The sequence below is a fragment of the Chionomys nivalis genome, chromosome 11 (genome assembly GCF_950005125.1).
Source record: "Chionomys nivalis chromosome 11, mChiNiv1.1, whole genome shotgun sequence".
Classification (NCBI taxonomy): domain Eukaryota; kingdom Metazoa; phylum Chordata; class Mammalia; order Rodentia; family Cricetidae; genus Chionomys; species Chionomys nivalis.
Window position 1 is genome coordinate 46739376 of NC_080096.1, and position 21976 is coordinate 46761351.

Consider the following 21976-nt stretch of genomic DNA (forward strand, 5'->3'; position numbering starts at 1 on the left):
GTCATTGTGTACTGTGACATTAATAAAGGTGCAAAGGCTACCCATCCCTACCCCACCCCTGTCAATTCTGTAGCTCTTGATCTTCAGTGTCTGTCAGAATCACGCGGAAGATTCTTAAAACACAAATTGCTGTGTTCTACCCATAGAAATGTAGGTTTAGTACTTGAGTCAAGGAAGGACTTGATAATTCCCATTGCTGACAAGTCCCTGGGTACTCTTGGTAGCCGGCTCAGGAAGAAACGCTAAAATAGGTAACCATCCTTAAAGGCATGCCGAGAGCAGGAGTCTTGTCCAGTGAGCATTTGTGCCTCATTACAGGCGATGTGGGATCGTGGTGTCAGGAGCCTGCAGGTGTTGGTGGTCAGGGAACTAGGGGAATCAAGGGCCTTGGGGTTGAGGGGATGGGGACAGGAGCCTGGAGAGACAGGAAAAGGAAGTGGGAATGAAGGCAAGGTCCAGGCACTCAAGCATGAGGTGAAACCCATGCCACCTCACTGTGCTGGCTATGGTTGCTTTATTAAGCTTGGTGGTTGAGGTGGTGACAACGGCTGTCGTTAAGACAGATGGAGAAGGCCCTGAAGGTTTTCTTGTGCTTCCTTCTGTGTTAAACAGCAGAGATGAACAGGTCCTTTGAACTTTCATAATGATACTCATTTTCCTTGACAGCATGTATTAATTGTTGGATGGGAGTTTTTTCTTTTGGGCAAATCAGGCTATAGTGATATTGTGTCACTTAAATGACTGCATCTCTCTTATGTTACCAGATGGTCACAATCCAAGTTGGATGTGCTAAGACACGCACAGACGAATCTTAGAGTCCTAAAGTGTGAGTCCTGCTAAACTCATATGGAAACATCGAAGCAGAAAATAAGCCAACTTCAATCCCACGTCTAATCTTTTACATTCCATTATAAATATGTCATTTTGATTTTATTTATTTATTTTGATTTTCGAGACAGGATTTCTCTGTAGCTTTTTTGGTTCCTGTCCTGGAACTAGCTCTTGTAGACCAGGCTGGCCTCGAACTCACAGAGGTCCGCCTGCCTCTGCCTCCCGAGTGCTGGGATTAAAGGCGTGCGCCACCACCGCCCGGCGTCATTTTGATTTTAAAAGTTCAAAGGTTGCCATCTACAGGCAGATTATACTTGGTTATGATCGCGTCAGGATTCTATTTTCCACCCATGGTCACTAACAAACCCATGCCCACACCTGGCCTCGTCTGTAGCGCTGGGGCTTTAACCTAGGGCGTCACACATGCCAAGCAAGTGCTGCATCACCTGAGTGATATTCCCAGCCCAGTGAGTCTATTTTTAAAATATACTTAAATGTCATTTAATTGAAGTAAGACAAAAATAAGAATTGTGATCCCTCCTTCTAAGAAACGTCAGTCATTAGAAACAACGTGGCTACTTCCAGAGCCTCCTATGACAGCAATATTCAGGGCATCTTTCATAGTAAACATTTTAATAAACAGCAGCATAAAATGATCAGTGTTTAATATCATCTCCGGTGGTGAAATACATATGCGTATATCCTCAATATAAAATAGTCTTTTGGTCATTACAAGTCCATGCTTCCCTATCTGGAATGCCCATAAGAACAAATCAAACATCGATACAGTGATTAAATGCATGCAGTGAGGATAAGGGAAGATACGGCAGTGTGAGCTAGCTGAACATTGCCGTTGTATATTTGAAGAAAATCTACACTGAATTAAACACAAGCAAAGGAAAGAAGGAAACAGACCAGATATAAAAATGCAGATATATTTTCACTTCTGTGATACAAATCATAGACAGTTTTGTGCAGAGAAATTATTTAAAAAAACACCTGAAAATAAAGTTAGCTTACGAAATAGGGTCAACAAAGTGAAAGATTTTTCAGCTTGTGAAAAAAGTACCATTTAATACAAAAGAGGCTGCGTGCCGCAGCACCTCAGGCCTGTTTTCATAATTCTAACAAGTGGTTTTGAAATTTAGCTTGCTCACCTTCATGGCTTCAGTTATTATAAAAGACTTAAAAATAAACGTTATAGTTCTTTATAAAAAACTAAGTTGAATTTATTTTTTTAACCATAATAATGACTTTCCAGAGAAGGTATCTCACTGGCTCATGGAATGCTAGCCCCCCTCTAAGGGACTCCTTGAAAACACAGATTCACTGGGACTGTGTTTACTCAAAATAAATATTCTTGGAAAACGATTGATTGTCATATCATATACAAAATTGTGGTTTGAAGCGTCATCGTTAAACAGTTGCATAGCAACAAAAGGATACAAATCCCCTCCTCTACTCAACCTCAAGAAATGTTACATAGAATCAGCTTATCCACGTCACAAAACAGCTCTTAATTTATTGCCTGGTAAATCTGAATATAGCCAACTCTTCTGAGTTCACAGTACCTTTAAGTTCATGTTTGTATGGGAAAACTAGACACATTTTGGTAGACAGATTTTCTACGCAAATTCTACCTTTAAAGGCAGAAACATCAAGGTCTTCCTAACTTTCTTATATTCCACTCAAGAAATATTTCTTTTTCTCACGGAATATTTCCAGGATTTATTATGCATCTTATACGTCTGTAAGTCCCTATAGCTTTAAAATAAAAGCAAGATTTGCTGACATTTTTCTTAGAATAAAGGAGTTTTTTTTTTTAACAAGAGAAAAATAAAATTTAAAATTCCGTTCTATGCAGAACTTGAATCCCACAGAATTCTGAACTTGGTAAAATGTGGTTGACAACTCAATGCCAGGATGGGCACAATTGATGTCATCCCCTCAGAAAGGCAAGAAGGATCAAACGGCTTGTTTGCCAAGTTAAGGAATTCGGGGTTTTGTAGTCTTTGAGAGCATTCAGTATGTTTTTTAGACATCCTATAATGTTTTTCAAAATAGGATGTATTGTCTTTGGATTCCAGCTAGTTCTATGAATAAATTGTTATACTTCTTGGTGCTAGAATGTAATTGGTGAACATCTCCAGGGGGGAAAAAAAACAAAAAAAGTGAGAATTTAAATTTGCTCGCTACTGGCATCATCACAGGGTTTCCTCTTGCTCACAGTCTTTTGACAGTAAACACTCCCAAGACCTTGGCCAACTTGTAAACAGGCTGCAGGCAAGGCATGGGTGTGGGTGTGCTTGCCTCTAGCATCACCCGTTTGCAGCATGAGTGGTCCAGGGAAGCTCCTAAAGAGAGGAGCTCACCAAAGGAACAGTGAAACAACCCTCGGTCCTCCTCCGTGGACACTGATCCACGCTGGGGACCATTTTCCTGACTGTGCCTCCTTGGGTGCCCCATCCCTAAAGCAATGACCCCAATTGTAATCTACAGCCATTTCCAGTATCCGCATCTACCTTCTTTAGGACCTGTGTAAACATGTTGTGGAAAAGGGACTGGAAAAGGCCTTCATGATGAGAAGAGGAGGTTCACATCACCACCCTACACCATCCCAGAGAAACCCGATTATTGAGAGGACTTCTGTGGACATGACAAGTCTGTATGGCTCATTTCCATCCGAGATTTCAAACGTGGCCTCAAGTTCCCTCTGTGGTACTAAACACCACTTCCATTCAAACACGCTTAGAGTCTAAGGTGAGTCAGAATAGTTCCTGAACATCTGTCATGAAGTAGAGACAGCAGGTAGACAAACGCTACAGTATATACATTTTGGGGGTAGATCAGCCATGGTGACCAACGGCAAATACACAGAGCACCATCTGACTTCTTTTTTTTTTTTTTTGGTTTACTAAGTAATTACAACGTTCTGTTTCTCTTCACCGGTTTTCAGTACTTGAATCGGTCCTTTCCCAACACCACAACACACACCATGGTGGAGTGTCAATCCCACAATGCATTATTGTTCCTGGCTGGTTGACTTTCCAGTAAGACACAGTTAAACTTCACAGAAGACACCTATTGCAATGTCTGCTAAGCGAGAACCTTCAATAAAAACATTTGAATATAAATCTTTTCTGCCACGGTCCAGTTTGTCTGGTATAGAGTATGTTTAAAGGTCACACATTTCATACTTCTGCAGAAATCATAGATTCGGTGTGCCCATGAATATTGGAGTCTCCCAGCAAAGATGGTTGCTTCGAGTCTATTTTGTAGGGTTTTTGAGATTTGTTTCCAAAAACAGTGATACCCATTCCACCGGGGTGATTTGGAATCGACATGTGTGGTAGCAATGGAACATTTGCTTCCTGATTGGATCCTGATGAGGGCAAGCTGGCCACATGGCCAGTGCTGGTCGAGCCACTGGCGCTGCTTGGGGACCGACTCTTGGGAGGCGGGCAGTGCTGAATCACCCTGGGAGGCCCTGCAGGCTGGTAGTGGGCAGCGGGAAAGGCGGCATATCCTGGAGGTATTGGGTATCCATTGATGGGGATGAAGCGTTGGTTCTGAGGTATTGCTGGTCCAATGAAACCAGCGATCTGGCCCTGTGGTGTAATTCCCTGGCCCGGGAACATGTAATTGGGAAATCGGGGGTTGCTGAGGTTACTCACAGGGCTGGCACTGAGGGAGGTGGTCTGCGTGGTGGCGTTCCCACCCGAGGGAGTGGTAGAACTGGTGTGACTTGAGAGGCCCTCCCAGGATCGAAGCCGGACGTGGATATCTTTAAAGCGCGGTCTCCGGGAAGGAATCTCATTCCAGCACTCAGTCATGAGGCTATACATTCGGGGCGGGCAATCTTCAGAGCATGGTAACAGCTGGCGCTTCCGCACCATCTCGATCACTTCCTGATTGCTGAACCCATAGTATGGCTGGAGTCCAAAACTGAAAATCTCCCACAACACAACCCCGAAAGACCAGATATCGGAATCAGAGGAGAATTTTCCATACATGATGGCCTCGGGAGGCATCCAGCGAATGGGCAGCGAAGACTTACTCTGTACCCTGTAGTAATCAGCAGAGTAAATTTCTCTGGAAAGCCCAAGGTCTGAAATCTTTACATGCAGCTGCTCTCCGATTAAAATATTGCGAGCCGCAAGGTCCTTGTGCACGAAGAAGTGACTAGACAGGTATTCCATGCCCGCTGCAATCTGAATTGCGATGTGCAAGAAATCTCCATGGTCCAGGCTGGATTTTACCGTCCCATCTTCATCGCTGCTACAGCCGACATCGGAATGTGGGGATCGCATGATGAGGAACTCGTGGAGATCTCCCTGGTTCATGTATTCAAAGAGCATACACACAGGCTGTTCCTGGGTGACAGCGCCTAGGAGGCATACAATATTGGGATGGTGTAGTTCTGCCATGAGAGAGGCTTCCTGTTGGAATTCTGTCCACTGCTGGGGGTTGTTATAGTCTTTCAAGGTCTTGATAGCCACCAACTGTGCATGGTCCATGCCTGGGAGGTAGAGATGGCCCTTATAGATTTTTCCAAAGGTACATTCACCCAATTCTTCCATAAAACGTACAGCAGAAAGAGGCAACTCCTTAGCCTTGCTCTGCAAGAAAGGGAAAGTGTGGGTTAAAACCTTTCTTAAAACTGGACATCTTGGCATTGAAAGGAGAGATGGGACATACCAAAGGTAAACAGGTGGGATACTTGTGCTGAAGGTAATGGTAAAGGTACGTGTAATTTCCTTGTAGACTTAGGTTTGCTATTATAGTTCTATCCATTATAGTACTTAAATGACTCAAGTATCTCCCTAGAGGAGACTGATTTTAAAAACTGTTAAAGAAGTTGGGTGTGGTGGCAGGTGCATGTAATCTTACCATTGTGGAATCTGAGGAAGGAAGATGGAGGCTATCTTGGGCTACCTGGTGGGGCCCTATCTTAAAAACAGAACAAACCCCCAAAGAGAAAACAAACAAACAAGTAAACAGAAAACGGAGGAAAAAGGTAGAGCAGGCATGGTGGCATATGCCTACAATTCTAGCACTCAGAAAATGCAGCACTCAGCAAATGCATGCCTGCAATTCTAGCACTCAACAAATGCATGCCTGCAATTCTAGCACTCAGCATATGCATGCCTGCAATTCTAGCACTCAGCATATGCATGCCTGCAATTCTAGCACTCAACAAATGCCACCTGCAATTTTAGCACTCAGCAAATGCATGCCTGCAATTCTAGCACTCGGCAAATGCATACCTGCAATTCTAAATTCTGCAAATTTTCTGAATTTCTGCAATTCAGAAAACACAGGTAGAAATATTAGGAGTTTGCAGCAAGCCTGGGCCAACACCCAGTCTCAACAAGAACTGGGCCTACCATTCAAGGGTTAAAAGTGCCTTCATGCACAGTGCCCTGGGTTTAATTCCTAGGCATAAAAGTGTGTGCGTGTGTGTGGCTACTAAATAGAATATTATAAAGCTGTGGAAAATAAGGAAACTTTCTATGTGTAGGCATGGAGTGGTCTCTAAAATTCTAATGCTTTTAGTTCATAAAAAGCAGAGCAGCTAATGTCATACATGACCTTTGCATAAAAGTGGAGAAATAGAAAGACCCTGTTCCTATGTCTTTATATATGTGTAAGAAAATTGAGAGAGCTGATAAAGGAATTTCAGAGTAGTAGTGGCTACTAATAGAAGTGGGAGTTAGAGAGAGAAGGAGGGGACGCAGAGATTTTTCAACTCAACTATTTTATACACTAAAAATTTCAGGATTAGGTTAAAAACATGAATTAACAGAGTAATTAAATGAAAAATCATACATTAGTCTTTCCTCCTGACTAATCAGGAATTTCTTTGCTGCCATTATAAGTTTACCTATTATTTTTTCTCACATGGTCTAGATCAGTGGTTCTCCATCATGTAGGCTGACTGGTTTTCTCAAAGCATGGGATGGTCTTACTATTTCTGGGCAGAGTAACCCGAGATAAATCCTTTCTGCATGATGTTAAGGTAAGGATTCCCATGACAGCTGATGGTAATCAAGTAACTGGAAGGAACCCAGTGGATGCTGTGGCCTCTTAAACAGTTTGGTAGGTGTTCACTGATTTTTTTTTTTTTTTTTTTTTTAAACCTAAGCAGGAGTTCTAGGTCTTGATGCTAGGGAAGGGTAAGGGACTGAGCACTAAAATCTCTCCTAGGATAATGAGAAGCAGGAAATAAACCAATGGCCTATCAGACTGAGAGCAAGGACTTAAGGCCTGGGTGTTCTCCTATACCTCTGGGAATAATCACTGAGTTTTGAGTGCAAGCAAATCTGGGTTGACACCTTGGATTTGCTGTTTTCTAAGACTAGTTAACGTCTGAACAGCATACAACAAACTTTAACTGGCAACACGGGCCTGTAAGCGAGCTCCAATGTGTACCTAATAATCTTGAATTTCTTCACCACTCTGGAGCCATCCCAAAGTAGAATAAATTTTGTCAGTGATTTAGATCTGCAAACAGACCTCAATTAGTTCTAGAGGTCCTTTCAATTCCCTTAATTGTTTTTTTTTTTTTTTAAAAAAAAAAAAAAGATGTGTCTTAAGTTTCTTTTCTAAGACTTTCTTTGGTTTGGTATAGTTGTTTAGTTGTTTAACAAGTGTTTTTCAAGTTGATATAGAATTCATTTGGATCCTGAGGGCAGGGGAGAAGCTGAGCAGCAGGCAGACTGCTCCTCTTCCTAAGATGCATAGTTGGAGGCAGAGATCAGGTGGGAAAGAGACAAGAGCAGGCCAAGTTTCTGAGTCCAGGGCGAGAAGGGGTGACTGGGAATTTGGCCAATGCCCCCAGTCTTTGGAACTGCCCTTGCCTCCACTGAGGTAAGCAAATTCCTTCTCTCACATTCGCCTTTCCAAGAACTCCTTTTGCTGGTGGAGAAGGAGGACAGAGGAAAGAGTAGAGAATGTCCAGGAAAGCTTATGCCAAGGGTCTGGCCAGCAAGGCCAGGCTGAGCAATGGCTCTGGAGGCTGGGCAGGGCTCTGCCACTTGAATGATGGTGGTGTATCCTCGGATGTTATAAACGGTTCTCTCTTTTTATTCGTGCATATGAAAGGCTCCATTTTGACCCAACTGCATCTTGTCATAGCTCAACAGCACTGGTAAGTTTGAGAGCAGATACGCATGTCTTCTTTGACTTCTCTAAGGAGGGCAAGGTTGACAAGAGTCACCCTAAAACCAAATTTGAGCATTGGCTGTGGGAACGAGTAGGGAAAACATCCAAATGACACAGTTCAGAAACTCTCCCGAGCACCTGCAGCGGCCGGTCTAGAAAACGCCCAGAAACACGGACTCCAAGTTTAGTTTCAGGGGAGCCATTTACACAGCGATTTGCATTTAAGAAACTGCTCAAGTTACTTGGTACAAATGAGTCTTAACTACAGACTCATTTTCGAATTTTACATAAATCCTTAACTAGTTAAAAAATCATAAAACCCCTTAAAAGAAGCCGTCAGCAGACTGCTCGGAGATGTCAGGAAATTGGCTGTATTGTTAAGGAACAGATGGTTTACATTATACAAACCCTTTAGGCTAAACTTGTTTAGGTCTGGCATATTGTAAATTATATTTTAGTAATGAAAGTGAAATGACCTCTGCTTGACCTCAAGTGGGGTTTGTCTGTTTGAACCAATGCAGTGGAGAACTATGAACGAAAATGAAGTCATAAAGTTTTGGCAGTTCAATGTTGGTTCATTTCAAGTTAAGGGGTTATAAATCTGTTTAGTTTTTGTTTGACAAGTATTTGTCATACAGGGATGTACAAAATGTAAAGAAGTGTAAAATACACACGAGGCACGGTGCCAAAGTAAACTAAGTACAAAGGCACCCTGGGAAGAGCAGGGTCCCGGCCCCTATCTCTCCATCACTCCTCCATTAGTTGAATGACAAGATGGGCTGCGTTTATTATATGCTCTAAGGCAATTAAGAACCTTAAAACCGAAGCAGGCTTTCAGTTTAAATGTTAACATTTTTACTTCTCAAAGTAAACATACATCTGCCTCAGTTCGGCTTTAAAAATTGTATCATTTATGATGAGGGAGTGGGGGAGAAGTTGATGCAGAAGTCGATGGGTTGGCCAGGGTCGGATAGGGTTTCTTCCCCCAGTCATGTTTGGAGAGCCACTGGGCTGGAATGGGAATGAGCGCTCTGCAGAAGGGAAAGAACATGTAAGATAGAGTCCAGTATGCATCCGTTCTAGGTCTGACCAAGACACAGACCCTGAGGCCAAGATCATGATGATGGCTTTTGGATCAAGGGATCTCTTAATGTGTCATGTGGAAGGGATAAGTCATTGACAGGGTTTTAAAAACTGTTTTTAGTATAGAGATGGGCACAGATGGGTAACAAGAGCCATCTAAATGACTCTATCTTTTTACCTTGGGGAAGTTTCACCTCAGGTGAGAATACAATTGAAAAGATGCGTTGGGCAAGTGAGCTGGTAGTAGGCTTACTATCTCTCGCGCCTTTTACATTGATTATCCTAGGAAGTGAGGTGAGAATCTGTGCGGCCCTCGTCATTTACAGAGCAAAGCTCCCTTTAAGACTTTCCTCTTCTGGACTGGGGAGATGGCTCAAAGGTTATGAGCACTGGCTGCTCTTCCGGAGGTTCTGAGTTCAATTCCCAGCAACCACATGGTGGCTCATAGCCCTCTGTAATGAGATCTGTTGCCCTCTTCTGGCCTGCAGGCATACATGCATGATGTGGGATGTCCTTCTGTATATGTGTTGCTGTTATTAGTTGATGAATAAAGCTGTTTTGGCCAATGGCTTGGCAGAGTAATGCCAGGTAGAAAATAAGAACAGAGATATACAGATAGAATAGGTGGAGTCAGGGAGATGCCAGGTAGTTGCTGAAGGAGATGGTCACTGGAACTTTACCCAGTAAGCCATAGACTCAATGCAATACATAGAATAATAGAAATGGGTTATTTTAAGATATAAGAGCTAGCCAATAAGAAGTCTGAGCTAATAGGCTAAACAGTGTTGTAATTAATATAGTTTGAAAACAACGAGCAGTCTCTGGCTACAAAATGGCACCCAACTCTCCAGCTACACATGCAGGCAGAACACTGTATTAATAATAATAATAATTATACTTTCCTCTTCTTATAGGAAGAAGGAGCTACAGTGTGGCGTGGGAGGGGAAGAGAGCCTAGAGCAGGAAGGAGGCTCCACTAGCAGCTACTGAGAGAAGACTGCTGAAGTTCATATCCACAAGGTCACCCTGACTGCCTCTGCACCCCTTGCCATCCTTGTCACTTAAGGCAAAGTCACTTCCCATGTTTTTGATGACCAGGTCAACCGTGACCCTGTGGGTGTTTTGTTTAAAAGCAGATGGTACCTGAACACAGGCATTTTCAAGGGCAGAGGAGGTTCCAAAGAACAGCATTTATGCTCGCCCATCCGAGAATGACGAGACAGGCCCTGGTACTACCAACATGGGAGGTGTAGTTTTGGTAGGGGGTACAGGCAAAGGGCATTGCTAGGTGAGCAACCTCTGGCATCCCAGTTTTCCCTGTGATCTGTCTGCCTTGGAGACAGACTCCTTTCTGACTCTCAAGAACCAACCAGCACGTCTCCATTAAGTAGACATCAGATCTACCTAGACAACACACGTGTTAGAGCTGATTGTTAGGCCCACCCCAGAATCTCTGATTCTGCATGGCCCAGATGCCCCATGTCCAGCAGTCCCCAGGTAGGTAGATCTTGGTCTGGAGGCCTTACTTCTAAGTCACTGATATAAATGGAGATGTATGTCCAGATTATTCACTCAGCAAACGGGGTCCCCTGCTTCACTTGCAAAGGCGATCATGGGGTGGCTGAAGAAGCTGATGGAAGAGTTCTGATCCCTACAAGGTGATTAAAGAGATGCTTTGGAAACACCAGGTGAAAGAAAAGGATAAGCTACTGACCAATGAATAGGCTCCAGGGTATGTTCTCTACTATACTGCATTAATATGCCCTGAGGTATTAGTGAGATTCAAGGTTCTTGATATAGCTCAGCTATGCCTTCAATATAGAGCCAGTTACTTAGGATATATTTTAAAGGCTGGTTGCATTTGCCACACAACTAATCTAATCTATATTAATGTACCAAGTCATATAATAACGTAGATACTAATAATGTGGAATAGCCAGTTTACACACTGACTTGATTGTGAGAAGAAGCACAGCTCCCGCATTAATGCCGTAATCTCAGCCTATAGCAGCCGCATATTTGAATCCTTTTCATGTGCTAAACATCAAGAGCATATAATGGCCATGTCTATGTGCGTGTGTTCCTCACATGATAGGCTCAAATGACAGAGTAATTGGCTAGAAGAGGCTCAGTTCAGACATATGAATACAGGTGCCCGGGTAGTCCAGAAGAGGGTGTCTGATTTAAAGAAGTCATTAGCTGCCTAATGTAGGTGCGAGGAACTGAACTCCCATCTTCTGCAAGAGCAGTACATGCTCCTACAAAGCCATCTTTCCAGCCCCTGATGTTTCTGATTTTGTAACAGATCAATTATTCTGTGATCCTATGGGCTCATGTGTTTCAGCAAATATGAAAATTAGGGTAGTGGACTAAAAGGAAGTCTTTGGACCCTGGAACCATGCAGACCTGGTTGGAGGCTTGGCTTTGTTTCCTGCTGGCTGTGGGACTTTGGGAGAATATTAATCTCAAGCTTTACCTTTTTTTTCACCCCAAACTTAGACTCGAGTAAAAATTTCCTTCCCCAGGAAGTTCGGCAAGGTCTGTGGAGATCCTACAGCCGCACGTCAGTAATGACGTGTGTCACTCAGTCCACTGGTGATCCCTGTTGATGAGGCTCGTTCCCCAGAAGCAGGATGGCAGCGGGGGCTCTCCAGCTGAGATAAGGGAGTGGGTACCTCACAGCTGTCACTGTCACGCCCTCTCAAACCCTAATGCACTTGATTCTGGAAGTGAGGCAGGGATTTATGCCATCAGGATGGGCACCTGCAATCCCACAGCTGTTAGAGTTAGGTCTACATCTCAACTGATCCCCTTGCTTGTCTCTTTCAAGTTGTGCTGGGGGCTGCTGGGTCCTGTTGTTTTCCTCCAAACACACACTGCTCTAGTCAGAGCATCTGGCTTCAGAAGATTTTGTAGTTATCACGGGAACCAAACTAATAGGGATTTCTAGCTATTTCGACCTGCAAGGTGCCAGACACACTACCTTCAAAAGCGTCAAACACATTCTTCTTAAGTACTATTTTTATCTTTCCTTCCCAGGTGAGAAAATAAAGGTTCAGAGAAGTGTTGAGTAAATGATTTGTTTAAGATCTCATGCCAGTAGATAATGGAGCCAAGATCTGTAATCCAATCTTTCTACCTCCAAATCCTGGCTCTTTGAAGACTATCAGACTACTACCTCCTGGCAATAGGCTGGGAGCAAAATGTGGCTACAGCAGCTAGGCTTAGACGGTGGGGACTCTGGGGTGCCAGCCTGAACTCTATAGTGTGAGATTGGTCCTTCCCAGTTGGTGAGTCATTTTACCCCTGGAGGAGCTCAGGCCTGCCAGGGAATAGAATGAGACAGAGAAAATAGAAAAGAGATGTTTCCCTCCAGCGAAGTGAAGAAGCAGTAGCAAAGGAAATGAAAGGAGACAGGAAGAAAGGCCGTGGGTAAGGATCTCAAGATGGTGGTTAGGACTGTCAGGTACTTCGGAGACATTAAAAGGATGGGGCCCTGGAGAGGGCCACTGCATTAAATCACACCATCTGCGAGCCCCAGAAGGCTGAGAAATGGGATGGCGAACTCAGGAGCTTTGGGAGACTAAGTGGTAAAGGCCTTCCTTAAAAACAAACAAGTATACAGAAAAAAAATCCATTAAGGGTGTAGGTGTTTTTGCCTACATGTATGTCTGTGCACCACAGGCATACCTGGTGCTCATGGAAGCCAAAAATGGGCATCAGATGCCCTAGCTGGCGTTACCGGTGGTTGAGCTGCCTTATGGGTGCTGGGAATTGAAGCCAGCTCTGCTGGAAAAGCAGCTGGGGCTCTTAAGTGCTGAACTACCTCTCCAGCACGAGTGGAAAAGTGATTGAGGACAGAAATGACATGGCATCAGGAGGGACAGGTGTTCAAAAGAGGGCAGCCAGATCATAGCAGGGCTTGGAAGACCTGGAAAAGGGGACGGGGACATATACAAATACATATATACAAGGGTGTACATACACACACACATATATATGCACACACACACACACACACACACACAGACACACTTCAGTATATTCTGCCACCACTTTAGTGGAAGAGGAAAGACAGACAGAAATGTAGTTTAGATGTAAAAAAAAAAAAAAAAACAAAACCAGAGCAGCTGGCAAGCTATGAGGGTGAGGTCGCCTGAAGCTTCCCGAGTCAGCTCTTCCCATCAGTCGGGAACTGTAGGAGTTTGACCCTGGAGCGGCTTGGGCTGTGACCTGCCTAGGCCTGCTCTTCTTTTCTGGGGTCATTGTTAAACTTCCCCATGTCTCAGCCTCTTCACCTGCCTAGCTAACCCTCAGGCTCAATGTCCTCTGTCCCTGCTAAGGTATGTCACAGACTGGACGCTGTTTTTGAGCATTGGGAGTGTTTGGGGAAGTGGAGGCAGGGAAAAGAGACAGACAGAGGGAAGGGAAGTCCGTATCCAGGTCCCTCATTTTCTATAGTCCTCCACCAAACCAAAACACCCCAAGAAAGAAAACAAGGAAAACTCCCCTAAACTGTAAAATTCACAGTGCAATACAGAAAAGTCTTGTTTAGTTTGGGCACCTCTGGAAAACCCATTAAAAAAATTAAGTAGCTTGAAATCTTTCGTTTAAAAAAAAAGGATAACAGACAGCAAACATAGCCTACTTCTCTCAAAGAGCCGAGAAACAGGTGAAGGGCTCGTGGCTTCTTAGAGGCGCTGAGCCATAAGAGGGTACCACAGGGAGACAGGTCCGCCTCCTGTCCTCCCACGCCTCTGCTAAGCCGCCACTCTGATGAACTGGGGCCCATCAAGAGCCTCTTCTTGCAGCATCCCACCCTAGCACTCCAGGGCCCAGGCCCACCTTGCAGCCAGTCTGTCTGCTGTGGCTGCTTATTGTCTTCTGGGAAAAGGTCAGTTTCTAATCTCCCGGGGAAGCCTCTCTTTAATCCAAACACTGACAGGGAATGTTAGAAGTTCCTCTAGTGAGGAAAGATGGAGACAGACAGTTTCCACCCTGAAAGATACACGCGGTTGGATGAATAAGGAACTTGGGGGTCCCTGGCTTTTTAATAGGGCAAGGAAAAGTCTGAGGAAGGCCAGGGCAAGCCGGCATCGACCCCTCAATCCCTTTTCACGCCTGGCTCCAAAAAGCCTTTCCGTTTTACTCTCATTGTTTGCTTGATCTCAGGCCTTTTCTCGCTCTTTCTTATGAGTGTCTCTTCCTTTTAGATTTTATAGGCACATGCAATATTTATGTGGTGGTGACCTTTCAAAGAAGTCTTAGAGACTGACTGTTTACATTTAGAAAATTTCTTGAAGGTCTACAAAGTCCTTTGTGCTTCTTTCAGGAAAGGCACTTGGTAAGAACCAAGGCAAACAACTGGGTGACTCAGAGCCGAATCCCTCAGGGGGGAGGGGAGATAGTATTTGTTTTGTTGCTTCTTTTCCCTTCCCCCAACCCAGTCAAGTACTTGAGCCAGCCCTACTTGCTGGTTTGGTCCAGAAGAGCTTGTGAGCCATTTGTGGCTAAATTCCAAGTCCTATTCTGGAGAAACCTCCACACTGGGAAAATCTGCAAGGAATATGTCAAAAATTGGAAACAATGAAAACTATGTCTGCCCCTTGGAGCCTCATGCCAATACCTCTTACGTTTGTCTCTTTCATCATGGAGGGTGGAGAAGGGTTATTACTCTGGCCATATTTTACATGTTCCTCCCCAGGCTGTGGTACATCACTTGGCTTGTGACTGACTGTAATTCTGGTTACTGCCAGCTTTCCGAGAAGCCAGGCTATCCCTGGCTATCCAGCATAGACTGTCCAAGTGGATCCAGTGGCTGCTTGCTGATCCTTCCCACTTTTTGTGTATGAATACTTTGTAAAACCTTTATGAGCTAGTAAGACCAAAGATTTTATTTAGAATCAGAAAATCTGTTCACATTTTATCTACATAGATTATTAAGCCTTTGATGTTGACTGTGATAGTTCATCTTTTCTTCCTTCCTTCCTTCCTTCCTTCCTTCCTTCCTTCCTTTCTTTTTCTTTCTTTCTTTCTTTCTTTCTTTCTTTCTTTCTTTCTTTCTTTCTTTCTTTCTGTTTCTTGACTTTTTTTTTGCTGGGGGGGGGTCTAAGTTGCCCTACTTATACAACAGCATAATAGTATCTACTTTATGTAATGCCTGTTAAGATCAAATGTGATCATGGAAATAAAAGCTCCTGGTACATACGTCTTGGTAATTTATATTAATCAGTATGTATTAACATTCTCTATTTATGTCGCAGAGGTCTCTAAATTCTTTATTTGAAAAACTGTTAATTCCAAGATGCCTGCCTGTTAGAGATCCTGAATTACAAGCAAGCAAGAATGGAATTAAGATAATGAGCAAGGATAAGCTACTATATATATAATATATATATGAATGGAAGTCCCTCTTCCATGGACTCCAGCACAGTAGTAGGACTGATTCCCTAGGACAGAGACTAGCTACTGTGTGCTGTGCCCATTGCTATCAACTGTTTGAGTGACACAGAAACAATAGGGAAAGAACCTCCCAGAACAATGGCTGTTGCACAGTAATCTTAAAGGCATAGCATATTTAAAAGTATCCAAAAAGCCTACTGTTAGTCTGAGAATACGCACCTATAACAGCTCCTTCTCTTTCCTTCACCCTTATAGTAGTATGAAGCAGTAAGAATTGAGTGTGGCATATCATTAAAGACTATAGTGCATTCAAACAAGCTAGCCAGAAGCTAGACTTTCAAAAGCATGAAACCTCTACTTTCACTGACTCCTCCCCCCCGGTCTATACCACATGAACTTACCTCTAGGACATGCAATATGTATGTATGTACAGTGGTAGAAATTCATGCTTACTAATGAGCACTGGTTTAGCTTAAGAAACAATATTTAAAAGTGAATTTTTGGCATTTAATGAACCTGAAAACTTCACCAACAAATATGACTTTGTAACTGCAGAAGACTCAAAAAAAAAAAAAAAGGTCTAAGTCTAAAGCATTAAGCAAAATAAAATCTTATGAGGTGTGATAGTCTCCATAATTCTATTTTACTTAATAAGCAAGGAGATGAGTTAGTTTGAGTGTGAAGACATTGTTTTTCCTTAAATCTTATTATGAAGGTCAAGAGAATAATACAGTATCTAACACAGAGAGGAGTCAGATGGATCTGTTGCATGTATGGTCTTCTGGAGCTGGAACAAGATGAAAAGGTAAGCATTTGGAAGCATGAACTTGGAGCTGGTGAAATGAGGCTCTGTAGAAGGGCCTTGGACCGAGATGCTGTCCATCCTGAGAGGGAGTGCTGTGGACCACAGTGCTGGATTTAGAATAGCAGCTGCATTCACAGCAAGGCCGGTGACCCTGGGATCCTCACCACGACCTTGAGCAACCGACGTGTTGAAAGACTTGTAGGAAAAGTAACAAGAAAAGGGGTTGATCTAGCGGAATCGGGGGAGGCTCAGGTGAGAAACCATCCAACAGCTTCAAAGAGGGCCAGGAGGAAAACCTTTCTATTAAAGGCATAAAAAAGGTTTCTTCAAAAATAAATCACAGTAACAAGAAGCACATGACATATAATTTACCATCTTAGTCATTCAAAATTACATAGTATAACAGATTTCTATATTTACTTCATGTGCCATAAAAACAGGCAAGTTTGTAAACAATGTTAGATCTCTTTTCTCTCACTTTGGTTAAAAGAGCATGGATTTCCCTTTGAATTTGGAAACCAGTTCCCACTCTGAGCCCTGTGGGTCTGGCAGAGAGCCCCTCTGGCCCGATTGCTCCAGTGTAAGGCCGTGGTCTAGCTTGCCCCACCCTGGGGCAGAAGCTTGAGCTGTCTCTGGCAGAGGCAGAGTTGTAGGGTTAGTCTCTGTGTTTGCTGAGCTCTGCCTGTGGCTCCTCCAAGTGTTGCGTGTGGGAGTGTGTGTGGTGGGGGTTTGCAGTGGTTTGCTCTCCCCTGAACCGCAGCGTTCATCTTACCTTGGGCTTGTATGCATTTAGCATGGACATCTCTACATTTTGTCCCCTGACAGGTTTTGGTTGCCTCTGGACTGGCGGTGATGACGACTTCTGGTTATTGCGGCAGACGCAGATGAAGAAGAAGAGGAAGGCGATGGCCAGCGGGATGGCCACACTTGGCACCAGGATGTACAAGATTTCCATTTTATTCTTCTCTTTGGAATCTTTGGAATCTGGGTGCAGAAGAAAAAAAAAGGACAAGAGTTAAACTTGTTAAAACAAAAATGTCTAATATTACATGGCACAGTTTAAACGATTTATTCTATACACAGTGAGGGAAAAAAAAAGAATCTAATACTTACTAAGATTTGTTTCCATCATGCCCCTAATATAGTTTATTGAGGTTTAAAAGTTTAAAGTTCAAATGTTTGGAAACCACAGAGGGACATTATGAAGGTTTAGGATGTGTGAGGGAACCCATGACGTTGCCCCTCTCCAGCAGCGGACCTGCGTTTCTCCCACACCTTAAAAGTCAAGCGACATGAGAACGAGCTGTGTGCACTGAACTTAAAGCAGACCCCAGGGCTCTTCTCCACTGACTGTCAGCCCAGGCCAACTGCCACAGCCTGGTGCAGCCTTGGCTGTCAGGGGCCGGCAGGGCCAGGCCCGCACCTTCCAGGATCAACATGACTGGAACATCCTGGCCCTGCTTCAGAAGGCACGGCCTCGAGAAAGTGGGGGCCTGGAGGCAGGCTGAGTTCAGTGGCTGGCAAGCTGTGAAACTCAAGCAAATCATTGGGCAATCTGGTCTCACTTTCTCTCACTTAGAAGGGAAGTTAAGTGTTCTGGAGGATGTCTACAAGTCCCTCCGACACAGAAGCACTGTAAAACTTGACACTTTTTGAAACCCCAGAATTTGCCTTGAATGGTTTCATATGAACCCAGTAATTGTGAGTGCTAACACTTTGAAGTATATTTTTGAAATCTTATACACCCATTTTACCATCCCTTGGCAAAGAATATAATACATACAGAAGGATATGAGGTATGCTTTTCTTTTTATTAATTTGAGCCTGACCAGTAAAACCAAAAACTTTGGGCATATGTCATCATCAATAAATTATTTGTCTGGTACATAAATTATGGGATGGTAATTAGAGGGGTTATGAAAATGGGCATACCCTGGCCACCAAGAGTCCGAAGTGTGGACATTCTGAGTGACACAGAATTCAGAGATGCTTATTTACTCTACAGAAGAAACAACATGCCCCCACTCAGCTATCCTTCGGCTCCTGCAGTGGGTCAACAAATTCAAGCCACTGTGCGCCAGGGTCTGTTCTAGGAACTGGGAGTGTAGAATGAATTACTGCACGCCCTCTTTCTTTAAGACCCTCACATTCTTAGAAAGAAAGGAGAAGATGTTATTCCAATACGTTGTTGTGAGGCTGATGCACAAGTATAGACAGAAGGACAGTGCAGCCCCAAGAGTCCCTTTAAATAAGGGGGGTCCCTCGGCGTGGGTAAAGGAAAATAGTCTTTACTTTCCCCCTTCCTTGAGACCCTTTCCTTAGATAAGATACCAGAGTACTCAGCCATACTTTTTGCCTTCTTTTCAAACACATTCAGCATGTAACCTTAAAAAGGAGCCCCCCTCCCCTGAAACTGGATGTTGAGAACATTCTTTTGGTGTTAACACTCCCAAGGACTCGGGGAAGGGTTTACATTTGGTTATTGAGCTCAATAAAAAATAACATTTTTACTATTTTTTTCTACTGGCAAAAAATAATGCTTGCTATGACTATTACTATGACCAGGTACTTTTCAAAAGGAAATTTTGAAACTCATTTTATGGTGACATCCAACTCCAGGGGAAAAGCAACATGTACCCCCTACTTTCATAATGAGGAGTCTGAGGGTAAGGGTAGCTAAGCCCCTTGCTAGCCTGAGGACATGCAGCTGGTGGGTCAGAGGCTGGTGTCTCCCAATCAGTTTTGCTCCATGCCCCCAGCTCTAGCTGTGACCCTGTGCTACCAAGGGTTGAATTCTTGATCTTAGGCATCTATCATCTCATGGTGAAAGCCATGGGGACAACCTGCAAGGTAGGGGGTAGCCCTGAAGTTCTCAACCCTCTGCTTTCCACCATGGTGTGTCAAGAGCAAACCCAGGGACTGCTAGGGCTCACACGAACACGAGAGTTTCTGTAGCAGTGATTGTGTTTGCAGTGTCTCTGGAGAGATAGAAAAGAATCAGGGGAGTGGAAGAACGTGCGCACGGCACAGGGTCTGAGGTGAGCGCTCATGCACACACACTGTGTACCCAGGGGAGAGACAATTTAGCAGAGTAAAGGAAGCACATGTTTTAAAGGTGAACACTCGTGAATACTGCCACTGGCATCGTCTAGGTCAAGCTGGGCCAGTGCTTAACCATGCCAAACAAACTCATATATAAAATGAAAAACTATGGGTTTTATAGAGTTGCTGTAAACACAGTAATATGGAAAGTACCTTTTCTAGCATCTGTTGCAACTCCAGAGTTTTCCCCTAGAAAGGGATCCTGGGATAAACACTTGGAGTCGGAAAGTCCAAATAACCTTAAGCAAGAATCACCCTCTCTGATCTCCACCTTTTCCTGTATTCAACAGGAATAATAATAGCTAGTCTCCCAATCTTCTTTGGTTCCTGTGAGACTCAAATGGGATCAGGTTCATGAAAGAACCCTGGATAATTGAAAATCGCTATCCAGTTGTTGGATGCTATGTTATTAACATTATAGAATTTCTTGGTATGAGCGGGCTACCCTGCTCTTAGTCTTGGATCTTCGGTGAAATCATTATGAGCGTAACGATTACAAAAGGAATGAGGCTAATTCACTACTAATGTAACGCTAGTGATTTTTCCAGCCCCGAGTCTTAACAACAGGAGAAAGTGGGGTCTCACCTGTCTGCCAACAAAGGAGTCTATTCTACTTTCATTCTCTATCAGATTACGCACGGAAGGAAGGTCTTTTATTGTAAATGGGCGGTCTGGGAAAAATGCTCCTGTGGGTCTGCTGGAGAATAAACTTCAAGAGGCTAAGTCCTTTTAACACACCCAGACTTGCCTCCTCTGCTTACATGGAGGATGGCGGGAGCATAGCAGGCGGAGAGTCTTCCTGCCCAGTGCAACAGTCCTACGGGATAATAGGTGGTCATGCTGGGAAAAGACGAGCTCAGGGTACCCCAAGACTTTGAGGCCCTTCCTCTCCATGCCACTGTCTGCTCTTGGCTAGAAGGGGGTCCAGTTTCTTTCATCACAGCAATAGTAGCAACAACAACAAGAAACCTTAAAAAAGGTGCACCACAGGACAACGGGCAATCTTTACTAGAAATTGTAAAACTAGCCCCTGCCTGGCCATTAAAGTTTTCTAAAAAAATCCACATGGTGTTTGTGTGTGTAGTGTGTGTGGTGTGTGTGTGTGTGTGTGTGGTGTGATTTGTGCCACAGAATGCCGGTGGGGTCAGAAAGTGTGAGGTGGTTGGTTCTTTGCCTTCCACCGCGTGGGTCCTGGGAATCAAACCCAGGTCCTCAGGTTTGATGGCAAGAGCCGTTTCTCACTGATCCATCTCACTGGCCCTGGCCGGCCATTCCAGTTAAAACATTTTCCTCATTTTAACTGAGAACTTTGGCATGAACTCTGTTTAGATGCAGTGACCCTGAAGCTGGGAAAGAATAAATGATTTGCCATAGCCAGGCAGCCGCAGTGTCGTCTGCTATCACTGCGTCTGCGCTTCCTAAATTACGACACACACAGTCACCCACAGTATCGGATGGGATTCTTTCCGTCGTGTTGGATTGCAGGACTCCCGTCTATGGGGACCATAGTTAGCACAGACATATACATGGCATTGGGAAAAGGACCCTTGTTCTTACTGTTCACCTGAAAGGTTATCAGAAACCTCAAATGCAGTGCTGAGAAATTGTCCAAAAATTAGGATGGTGAAGGTTTTTAATATTTTGGGATAACTTTAAAAGTTAAATGCGCTTCTTAGTTACATCACATCGAGTACCTGGGAAGTTTGGAACCAACAATGTAGTAAAGATCACACAGCCAATTTCCTTCCAAAAAATCAACAGCTTGGTATCATATCCCCGGCATTCCTATTTCATTTTTACAATGCTATTCAATACTTTGAGTAGTGACTAAGCATAACGAAGAAAGTGCCCTGTCTTACCCTGAGATATAAAGCAAGGAAAACATGATTCCTTATTTAAGAGGGACTTCAGTAAAGTGAAATTATCACCTGAGATGTTGCTCTTGAATTAAGACACAATGCACTGATTTTAAACAACAAAGGTGGGGAGACATTTTACAGAACCATAGAGTTCAAAGGAAACAAAGCAAGTCTTATCTGAAAAAGATGTCAAAACCAGAGAATACAGGAATCCCTACCACTTATCCGAAAACCATGGAGTAAGTGGGTCTGCAGTATGTGGATGGCTGTGTTGGTGATATTTTAATATAGGCTTAGACCAAGGAAGAAAGACTCACAATTAGGTCTTCAGTTGGCAAATATGCCCAGCATTTAAGCCCCTGACTCGAGGCTAGAAACACCCAGAACAGACTGTTTATTCCCAAATGAATCCTATGCTTAAAACTGAAATAGTTTCTATCAACGAAGGCTCACTGTCTTCCTGAGCTAATCTTCAAGTGAAAACATTTACTGACTGGGCTTTAAAAGTTAAAAACCTCTTTCACCTTTAGCAGACCGATTTGAGAGTCTTAAGTCCAGTACGTTCAAACTTCAGCAAACTATTTGACCAAGTATTGTATCTGATGCATGACGCCCTTATGGGTGATGTGGAGGGAAGGTGGGGTAGTACTGGCATTGGGTGGGTTTATAAGTTTCCATTTGACTTTGCCTGGTACTGGTCAACAACAAATCACAATGAAATTGTAGTGGG

General features: G+C 43.7%; 1 protein-coding gene across 1 annotated transcript in view; it reads right to left on the reverse strand.

Moving 5' to 3' along the window:
* Positions 1–1523: 1523 nt before the first annotated feature.
* Positions 1524–21976, reverse strand: part of Ror1 (receptor tyrosine kinase like orphan receptor 1) — a 351511-nt gene continuing 331058 nt past the window's right edge. The window contains exons 8-9 of the mRNA XM_057785200.1: positions 17058–17269; positions 1524–5450 (exon numbers count right to left, since the gene is read on the reverse strand). Of these exons, the coding sequence (XP_057641183.1) occupies positions 4023–5450; positions 17058–17269 (1640 nt within the window). The 3' untranslated portion in view covers positions 1524–4022. The remainder of the gene's footprint in view (positions 5451–17057; positions 17270–21976) is intronic.